The sequence below is a fragment of the Pagrus pagrus genome, assembly GCF_965226575.1.
Source record: "Pagrus pagrus genome assembly, chromosome: 8".
Lineage (NCBI taxonomy): Eukaryota > Metazoa > Chordata > Actinopteri > Spariformes > Sparidae > Pagrus > Pagrus pagrus.
The window spans coordinates 18,975,623-18,986,547 of NC_140192.1; the positions used below are offsets into that span (position 1 = coordinate 18,975,623).

The window sequence follows — 10,925 nt, forward strand, 5'->3', positions numbered from 1 at the left end:
TTTCTCTGGGCTCGCTCGATCATGTCCGATGGCACTGAAGCTTTCAGCGCACAGTCACAGAGCAGAGTGGGGCCATTATACACTCTCCCCACCACTTCCATCTGATGGAAAAAAAGGTTGAGACCATCCGACCAGCGCTGAGAGCTGCCGTACTGACAGACCATGGCCAGACAAAAGTGAACCTATCTGTGCCGCAGCTCTCCTCTCTGTGGGAAGTCTTTGACATCTCCAGCCAGCTGTGCTGCAGACGAGAGCTTCTTCCATCATGTTTATCGACTGGGAGCTGTCCTCTAATTGAAAAGAGCTGGAATGGAGACTTTCAGTTTGACTCCCACTTCATGAATAACTCATCGATAGCTTTATGAATAACTAATCAATGATTCTGAGTCAAAGATCAGACAGTCATCCTTGCAGAAATTAGACGGAGGAAAATACCCCAGACTCCACCTCATTAAAGACTGAATTGTAAATATCACCTTACCATCTGTTCACACTATCAGGCAGGAGCATATCTACACTTACTGGCACAAACAAGTGTCTTAAAATACACCGGTTCAACTGGATTTGTGGGGAAAGTCCCGAACAACAGCTCAGCTTTAGTGTTTAGATGAGATGAATGGGCTCACAATGACCTTCTGCTTGATTCAACTGTGGCATCATAAACGCTGGTAAGTGAGCCGGCTATTTGTATGTGCAGAGAAGAGAAAGGACAACGGTAATAACGATGCCTCATGTTTACGAAAGTGGACTGTTTCTGGGAGCCAAATACTTCACCCACCACCACTTCACTGCGCGCGCGCACACACACACACACACACACACACACACACACACACACACACACACAGGGTGAATAGACTAGTGTTACAATAATAGTTACACAGAGTATTTCCCTGGTGTGAATGTGTGTTGAACAGAGGTACAGTACTGTTATCCATAATGCTTCCTGCATAAGTAAAACAACAAAACAGCAAAGGTTTTACTCTTTAATAAGGAATATGATCTGCATGTATTAATGCTAAGTAGTTAGCTAATAAACTGTTAATAACATCCACTTATTAACAAACTAGGTGGATAAAGCATTACTAAAATGATTATTCACCCAACTTAGAGTCTGCAGCACTGCTACCAGCACAGTGCTATTTAGTTTAATCTGTTAACAACTAACATGTGTTAGTTAACATCAAACACAAGGTCTTGCAGAGCTTAGGCTGATGAGAATGTTTCTTGCAGGTAGTTGATCATGGACTAAACTTTGAGCTGCAGGTGAGATGAAATGTCATCGGATCACCAGAGTCAAAATTTCTTCTCTAGGGAAGCCAACCTACTAGTTGCACTGCAGAAGAAGTCAAGTGATCACCACAGTCAGCAGGACTTTTCCTCTGGGGACCACGAATGTATGCACAAAATTTAACAACAATCCATCTAATAGTTGTTGAGACATTTCAGTCTGGACCAAAATGGTAGACCAGCTAACAAGAGAGAGCTGCACTTCTATATGGCTAAAGAATGAAAAAGCCTCTAGTTGGTCTACCAACCCTTTATAACAGGGGTCTTTAACAACGACCCCTGAGTTGATAGAGAGATGGAGCAGGGACCCATTGGTACACATATTATAATAAATATATATTTAATATTGTAGAATATTGTGTAAAATGATGCTGCATATTAAACGTTAGACTAGCTTGCTCACGTGATTGCACTTGGAATCATGGGCTATCTATTATGAATGCTGCATAAATGTAGCTTTTTTTAACCAGTGTATCTTTGCTGATAAAACTCTGGATTAATGTGAATTTTCAGATGCTTTCAAATTTTTTCATAATAAAATCAGACTAATTCGACAGCCCCCACTGTAGTAATTCTGAGGACCCCCTCGTGGGTCTCCGACCCTTTTTAAAGAGACAACCTCCTTCGTAAAATATGCCTTAGAAACACCCAAACCAAAATGCATAAATTATACAAATTTTGATATAAATGAGATGGTGAGGGGGGCTGTGGTGGTCAGACCTGGAGGTGGTCTAGACTGGAAAAATAAATTATACAGTGGAGGTTGGGTAGTATCATCATATAGCTGCTGTCACATAAAAACCTTGTAAATCCTGTGATTTTTGTAATCATTTGACAAGATTTTGCATGTCCTTAAGCACAGGTTATTTAGATTTGATGACATTAGCACACTTTGTTAGACATCCATTAAAAAATCAGAGTGCAATTGTTTCTGTCAGCAAGTCCTGAACAGAGCACTTATTAGAGATGCAAGACTCTTGTTAGATACCAGAAGTAGGACTGGAGCAAACACAGTTGAAAGAGTAAGCGTTTGATTATGGCCAACAATGGCTTATTAATGCACGCCTAAAGGGTTCAGGATCTGACTGCAACAACTGCAGAATTTACAAACAGTTTATTATGATTCAGAATCCCAATGACGATGCAGACACCCACAGCTACGCTTTAAAGAGTCCAAACACAATCAACAGGTTTGTCACTTGGTGAGAAAGCTATTGGTAAAATCACCAGTGGGTTACATACGCCAATATACAAATTAATTTGAGTTGTAACTAGGTTTGGAATATAAAGTTAAAATTGTCACATGTTGGACTTCATCTTTGGGAATAATTAGATTTATTACATTTAAGATACAAACATGTACAGGACAAAGACAAATGACTTGAAATCCATGCTGAAATAAATGAGGTAACATTTTGCTGGTTGAAAAAAGATAAATATTTTCTTCAGTCATTTAATAAATACACTTTACAGTACATGGTTAACATATTGTACACTCAACACATACACATAGTTGACAGTAGAATAAACAGTAACTGTATGTGGACACATAATTAGTCTCTTGTCATATAATTGATGAATTACCTGATGAGCGATATTGCATTGAAGGAAAACATTTAAACAGATGTTACCTTTCCCTGGGAAAGGGAACTAAGACCTGTCAGCTGCAGCGACACAATTATTGGTTTACATGGCAACATTTCGACCTTTAACTGTCGCCCGAGGTACTTTAATGAAGAGCAACAATGAATAAACCAATAAGGGAGAAATAATCCAGTTAGCAGGGTCCTCTGTTCCATTGTCTCACCATAATGCTGTAAAGCTCCTCTACACGTGAGCAGTCCATATCTCCAGCTGCCTCAGTAACAGGACAGTGCAGCTACAGTGCCACCACGTGGTTGCGGCTAAATGACAGATATGCCCTGGCTTGCTCGACTGTGTGGGAGAAAGGTCTAAACAAGACCCACAAACAGATCCATGAACACATGCTGTGTCCATGTGGCAAATAATGAGGCTTTTTATACAGAGGGAAGGCAAAAAAAGCAAGTCGCAGCAACTTCAGCCCTACAGCTGAGTGTTCAGAATCTAAAGCCATGCTCTCCTTAAAGTGAGAATGAAAGTAAACTGGCACCGAAAACCCTGATGTGTGTGTCAGTCATTGATTGATGCCCAGGACGTGACACGAAGAGTTCATTATAAAAACATTCAAACCAAAACAAAGGAAACTCAGCAATACTGATAATGACACTTAAAAAGAGCTTCATGAGAAAATTCCACAAAGTAACAGCTATTGTCATTTTGGGTGGAAAAGAAATATGATGTGCTGAAGGCTTTGCTTTGCAAAACAGCATTAAATGCAGTGAAAACCAGTCATGGGATTGAGAAACAAGCTGCATTCAAGTCTGAGCCTTAACTCTAACCCAGCATTTTGCTTCCACATTCACAAACATGCACGATTCCTATTATACACCTGCTAACAGCTGAGAGGGACCGAGCAATGATACAACTACTAAGTCTATTTTTACAGTCAGTAAGATAATGATAAAATGGGTCATATCGGTGTCTTTTTATTGGTGATTTTAACTCAGGTTGTTTTAGGTGGGGTTCACTTACAGGGTTTTAGTAGTGACCCATCACCCTGTGGTGAGCCTTTTACTTTTACCTAAAACTGAAATAATCCTGCCATTATGTACTGAAAAGCGATGAACAAGTTTGAATCTGTACGATGGGGTCTCTAAACTAAAACATATTGTGACTTGACAGCATTGAAAGCAGCATGTTGTACATTTTGACATACAACATAGATTGAACTGTTACATGTTTCAAAAAAATATTCAGAATTTGAACTCCTAAAGAGCAGTAACTGATCACACATGAGTATCACTTTACTGCAGTGTTCTGTTACAACGCCACGCTGTCTAAGTGCATCCTCTCTCACTTTTAAAAGGAGAAATGCAATGAAACAACCATAAAAACAATACTGCTGATCCACCATGTGAGTGATCATGGAACGCAAATAGCGATGGCACCTAATGTTCTTGTCAGCTTTTAAAAAGTCAAAACAGTATCAGTACATCCACCAGGAGAAAGCAACCGTTACTTCAATTAAAATTTCAGCCTAATGTGCAAATGTGATATGACTTTAACTTGCTATCTACGACAACACTTGCAGACAATATTGAGTAATGTGAACTGGGGCAACAGAATCAGCTGAATCATTTCATCCAAAGTACTCCGATAATAAGATCGGATTTTAAAGTCTTTGTTCTTCACAAGTGTCTGCCAACGAGGAAAGAAGGGAGTCCTGGTTGATTTAAGGATTACACTGGACTAGAGTCCAAACTTTGAATCAGTCAACACACTTACTCACCTCTGGTCATGATCATATGTAAGTCAATGGTGGGAGTCGTACAGTAGAGTCGTTTTTAGAATTACTTGAAGTTACTTCCGACAGTTTCATGAAGTTTATGAAGAAGGCTTTCTCCTCTTCCAAACAAACTTTCATAACGCTCTTGGCAAAATTAGGACTCCTAATCTCTCCAACAGAGCTGGTCAGTGGCTTCTCGGAGACATTAGATTTCTGAATGTATTATAACTGTACACATGTAACAGGGTTGTGCTGGAAATGAGCATGCTCAGAACAACCCCTGCCTGGATAAATAAACTTCCAGCTGCACCTCTGACATGTTCGAGGAGCATCTGCTCGGCCACTTGGAACAGACTGTGGACACTGTGTGGCAGAGAACATGTTTCCTGTCGGTGGTGTTGTGTAGGTGGTTAGTCCAGGGGAACCTCTGCCACGCTGGGTAACATGAAAGCTGTGGCACGCTTCGATTCCTTCATCTTGTCCAGGCCGAAGAGGAGGTCCAGCTGGGTGACTGGCCGCAGCCGCTCCTCGTCGACGGGTCTGGGGTAAAGGACACCAGAGGTCAGAAGTTGTACAGAGGACACAAAAACAAGCTGGGTCACAATTCCATACTGCTCACTTGTTTACTGTATGTACTACATGGCAGTCTTTATAGTGTAATGTCTTTTAGCAGTATATAAGAAACTTCAGGGTCCCTCATCAGTGGGTTTTTTGGATGAGTTGGACGGCTGGTCTGTGGTTAACACAAGCTTAAGATGTTTTCATGTTTTGCTTTTCAACATAAAATAGGTCAGTAAATATCCCAATTTTGAATTTTAAAGCATTTATGTGTCTTGTAAAAGGTGGCTGCTAAGAAGTCGATAAAAGAGACAGGGCTGACGGGGACATAATACGTAATTACAACAAGCACAGAGACTCATCTATTCACGAGTCCGTCTTTACAGGTGGACTTTGGTAGTAAACTTTTCTGACTCTAGCTTTTTTTTTGTAGATTGATAAATGTATAATAAAGTGGTGTAGTGTTGTAGGAAGCTTGGTGGTGACAGTGACACTTTTTTACCTCTGGGGATTAATTCAGGCTTCATAAATCATAAAAGAGGTGTTCATCTGTTAAGAATGTCTTGCTGAACAAAATGTGTAAGTATCATAAACTTGTGTTTGCCACAGAGCTAATTTTCGGCAATACCCAAAATCCAAATAAAAAACTCTCGTAGGCTTTATGGCGTGGGCGATGCCGACTTCAATAAAATGCCTCATCCCTGCCATACTCTATTATCCAATAACAACTGCGCACCTGGTCTAGGTTGACTAGTGTTTCCCTCATGTCTTTGTTCGTTAGACTCTGATGAAGACACTTAAACTGTTTGCACAATTAAAGGCTGCCAGTCAATCAGTGTGCTACAGTCGCTTTGTTTCCCCCTTCTGAGGAAATCAAATAATGCTTGTGCTGCCGGACATCAACCAAAATTTAGACTGCCACTTGTAATTAAACTCTTCTAAATCTCTTTGAGAAACTGTTTTTTCTTGTTTTGTTTTTTCCTGAAGTGCTCCTGGATCTTTTTCACCTCCAATCAGCGTTTTAGTTATTTTTCCACCCGTGAGCATTGTGAGAGAATAGTGCAGATCAACATCCCACTCAAAAATACAGGGGAATTTTGTATGCATAGTGACGGATTTGTCACTTTTCCAGTGTGAACACAACATACTCATAACCATCAAAACCAATTTACATTACATACAAATCAGACTTTGAATTTAGTAATATTCTCTGCTTCCCTATATTCCTTCAAAACAACACACTAATGCCTCGTGTCATAACTGCAGTGAGCTCAGCTATGAGTTTAGTGTTTAGAGTGCTGAAAAGAGAAAGTTCAAAACATTTCTTCTTTTAGCAATAATGCCTTGTTCTGAAAAAGGGTTTCAATAGTCGCTTAGCAACAGCTCAAGCATGGGTTACACAGATCAGATATTTTGCCTTTTATAAAATGTAAGAAACCATCCAGTTACTATCTGACACTGTCCAACTGAATGGCATACAGCACTATATGAAGGTAATCAACACTCCGATAATTATATATGTGAGGAATCATTATCATTTTAATTGGTCTAATACTGCCTCAAAAGCTTGAGTGTTTTGTCAAGAAAACTGAGGACAAAGCTTAATTAGTGGGAATATTTAGTCAAATTTAAAGTTAGAATAATACTGCTATCAGCTACAAAAACCCACACTGGTCTAACCTCAAACTGTTAAGGGCAGGTGCAGCAGTTAAACAAAGAAATGCTCAGCGGAGACAAGGGCTATGAAATCTTGTGGGTGTTTGAAAATGAGTCATACTTTTCCTCCTCTTGGCAGTCCTGTAGCTGCTGGGCGATCTGCCTCATCTGCTCCTTGCGGACGTAGTCCCGGACTCGGTACATGGCAGCATCGCGGCAGAGCTCCCGGAGGTCGCTGCCGGAGTAACTCTCTGTCTTCTCAGCAATCTCCTTCAGATTAATGGCGTTGCTCAGCTGAGCAGAAAAGCAGGACAGCAGTATGAGACATTTACACAGAATGAATCTGTTAGCTGTCACTGGTCTGGTGTTTAATGTGATTTGACGAAGAAAACACAGGTGTGAAATGGACTTTGAGAGCAACAAGAGTGCATTCAATAAAATCATTTCCTCCACATGTGACTACGATGAACACAACTTACGTTTTCTCCTGCTAAAATCAGCCTCAGGATGTCCTGCCTTTGTCTTGTGTTCTGCAAAGAAACAAGGACAGTAGTTCTTATTATAAAAAAAACAGCCAATTAATCAAGAGTGTTTGATTCTTGTACTCATTTACTATTTTCTCCTGTTAAGCATCAACAGCTCAAATAAATGTATATTTGACATGATAAGAGACTGTTTACTGTAGTGGAAAAAGATTGCCAGTGCTTTTTGTGGTTTGGCCAGCAGCCACGAGACAATCTGAGACACACAGTTCAGTGTGTTTAAGCTCTGCTCCTTTACTTCACAAGTAGTACAAAGCACTAAAAACACGGTATTTTAATCACTAGAGATTAGCTGGTGATGGTAAAAGAATTGTACAGTGGGTACTAGAATTCATTATCTGTAAATACTTTCACATTTTAATGTATCTGCTCCGGTTTATTTGCCCCATACATTCTAAAAATATACATTTCATAAATATAAATGTAAGTTATAAAAACTATTAATACAAATGTATTTATGTGTATTAATTTAGATTACATAGGGGAAAACTGTGCTTGTGTGTGTATGTGTGTGTGTGTGTGTGTGTCTTACTGGCAGGCCAACGTGAAAAGTGGTGGGCATCCGGCGCAGAATGGCTGGATCCACATCCTGTGGCCTGTTTGTAGCTCCCATCACCATCACCTGTAATCATAAGAATCCCGATGTGAATACATTGTGCTGACAAATCTACCAGCTGCATTCATCTTCAAACACAGCACAGGCACCATGTGAATAGACACTATTTTCTATATGCTTTTTTTTTTCCAAATACAGCTCTTAAGACACATTAGAGGTCCCATCCAGTCCCTACCAGTTACTTAATCTGGTATGTACATTACAGTGTAAGAACGAGCTCTGGTTGTGTAACCTGGGTTGTTGAGGAGGTATCCATGCCGTCCCACAGGCTCATGAACTGGGCCTTCATCATGGCTGTGGCCTCGTGGTCCAGACTAGAGCGGTTCCTCAGAAATGACTCTAACACACAGGAGACAAGGAGGAAAAAAACAAGGATGAAGAAAGAAATTACACAAAACACTTGAGAGCAGACGAAGAACAGGCTGATATCAGTTTGGGCAATTTCATGGGGATGAAATAGGATTAGACTGATTTGCTTCTATATTAGCCTGAAAAGGCCCCTTTAATAAAGAATGGATTTCTGCCTGTCATGATTTTCTACACCAGAGGTGTTTAAACTGTGAGGGAGAGTGAAGGTTGGGGTGCTTCTGAAAACAACAGCAGTTGTAGTAGCAGCACCAGCTGTGACAAACAGCTCTTTCACCCACCCAAATTACTACTTAGTGCCTGGTTACTGCAATTTGCAATAATTGCACTCCTTCCAGGAGTCCATACTCAGTGAAATCACAGCTCACAATCACAACGCACGTATTTAGATTCTGTGTGACTTTCCGAGGATATAATTATCTCTGATATCCATTCTCAAATAAAGGTTCATAAATCCACTTACAAATCATAAAAAAGGCTCCTTATGACTCCAGGACGTTTTATAGGTTTTCTTCAGTATGAATGTAATCCAGTGATACTTTTCTGTATTTCCAGTGAGTACACTGCAAACAAGAACTGCTAATAGCTGATTTGGCACACATACAATTGTGCCAATTTGCCAAAATGTAAACAAATATAGGGTAAATTAAAACAGGGCTTAAGCTGTAGTCCATAGCATAACTCATTGAATTCAGGCCAACATTATACTTTGCATCATGAGAACTATAGTTTGGATACTCAGACATTACTAAGTCGTGGGAGGGGTGGTGGGTTGAAGGGAGGAATGGGGTGCAGTTGTCTCAATTGTGTCCTAGACTGCCAGAGAGGACATTATGATTGAACTTGACAGTTTCAGGGTCGACAGTCTGTAAACAGTGTTTTGAAGTCTGACTCACTATGCTTTAAGGAGCTGCTAACCTCTAAAAGAAATGTCATTATTTTGGTGTTCAGTGCTGCTTTAGCCTGACAAGAATACAATTCTGAAAGGAAACAATTTGATTTTTGTCTAATGAAAACTGTCAAAACATCGAAATATTATTTAAAGCTAATTTCTGCTTGAAAGGGTGAAGAGAAATCACATCTAACAATTTAATAAAATTACATTTTCAAAGTTATACTTTTGACATGAGCTCACCAATCTCATCGATGAAGATGATGCAGGGCTGGATTTTGACAGCCAATGAGAAGACAGCAGCAGTCAGCTTCTGTGATTCGCCGTACCACATGTCTGTCAGCGTGGAGGCCTGAAGGTTGATGAACTTGCAGCCTGAGGCTTTGGCTGTTGCCTTGGCAATCATGGTCTTCCCACATCCTGGAGGACCGAACAATAAAACACCTGCAAGAACAAAATGTTCAAAGAAAAAAAATATGGTTATTCAAGCACTTAAGTTCCTTTAACATCCCTGCCTTTATTATTCAAAGGTATTCAGTACTTGTACTGTATATCTATAAAATATACTCTGAATGAAGAAGAAAAAAAAATCTAATATTTATCTTATTATTATTTTTTATTGACTTGATTGTTTACAGGACAGTTCCAGCATTTTTAAACCTGGGTCCTATATTTACATGTTTGAGTGTGATCTTATTATTTAACAAAAGGTTATATCTCTGTAGGAATAATTTCCATTGTCAGACAATTAATATAACAGCCTCAGCCTGTCAGTGGCAAGAACAAGCATTTTTAATGGATGTAACCTTGATTGTGGGAGATGCCCCAAAGATTTACAGTGCAGCCAATGCAGCAGTGTCAGGGCTGCCAGCTGAGGCCATCTACTGGACCGATTAAAAAACTTTAAGTAAGTATGAATCATTTTCACACCCAGACATGTAATTGCAGGGCCCAGGTTTAAAAATACTGGAATTCCCCTTTAACTCATGACAACCATTACTGGCAACAGTAGGGAGATTTATTTTCCCTTTCTTGGTCTTCTTGAACACATGCACAAAAATGGAAAATTTGGTCCAACTCATCGCATAATAATGTACATGATATAAACAGAGACTAGAGACTAGGAGCAGAACTGGGTTCCCAAAGCAACTAATTTTAGAGGTTGACTCATCCCGAAATTCTGTGTAAAGCTTTGTGCCAAATAGAAGAATACTTTACTTACTGTTGAGAGCTTTTACTAAGTGACAAGCTGCCAAGTGCATAAATCATGTCAGATGCTTTGTGGCACGTAGCTCTAGATGGAGGCAGAACGCACTGGATTGCTTTCTAACAATAATGAGGAAGTGAATGACTAAGAGACAAACTGACGACGTTCATAACAACTTTAAGTGTCTGTAGTTTGTCAAAGTCATGAACATTAAAACCTCGTTTTTATGTCGTCTAGCTACTGATGCACTTGAACCCACATTATTAGCATTCATTACAGAAAGTGTAGTTTGTAATTGTAGAAGCTATTTGGTTCTCACTGTTGTGGCTCTTTAGAAATACATATTTACCATGCGGTTAAAAGGCTGACTGTCGTCAGAACTTTGAGAGTCTTGGGTTATAACAGTGTACCTTCTTATTTACACTGTCCCA

General features: G+C 39.8%; 1 protein-coding gene across 1 annotated transcript in view; it reads right to left on the bottom strand.

Moving 5' to 3' along the window:
- Positions 1 to 2,709: 2,709 nt before the first annotated feature.
- Positions 2,710 to 10,925, bottom strand: part of atad1a (ATPase family AAA domain containing 1a) — a 10,567-nt gene continuing 2,351 nt past the window's right edge. Inside the window, exons 5-10 of the mRNA XM_084360448.1 lie at positions 9,531 to 9,731; positions 8,262 to 8,368; positions 7,946 to 8,035; positions 7,351 to 7,401; positions 6,993 to 7,165; positions 2,710 to 5,197 (exon numbers count right to left, since the gene is read on the bottom strand). Of these exons, the coding sequence (XP_084216574.1) occupies positions 5,068 to 5,197; positions 6,993 to 7,165; positions 7,351 to 7,401; positions 7,946 to 8,035; positions 8,262 to 8,368; positions 9,531 to 9,731 (752 nt within the window). The 3' untranslated portion in view covers positions 2,710 to 5,067. The remainder of the gene's footprint in view (positions 5,198 to 6,992; positions 7,166 to 7,350; positions 7,402 to 7,945; positions 8,036 to 8,261; positions 8,369 to 9,530; positions 9,732 to 10,925) is intronic.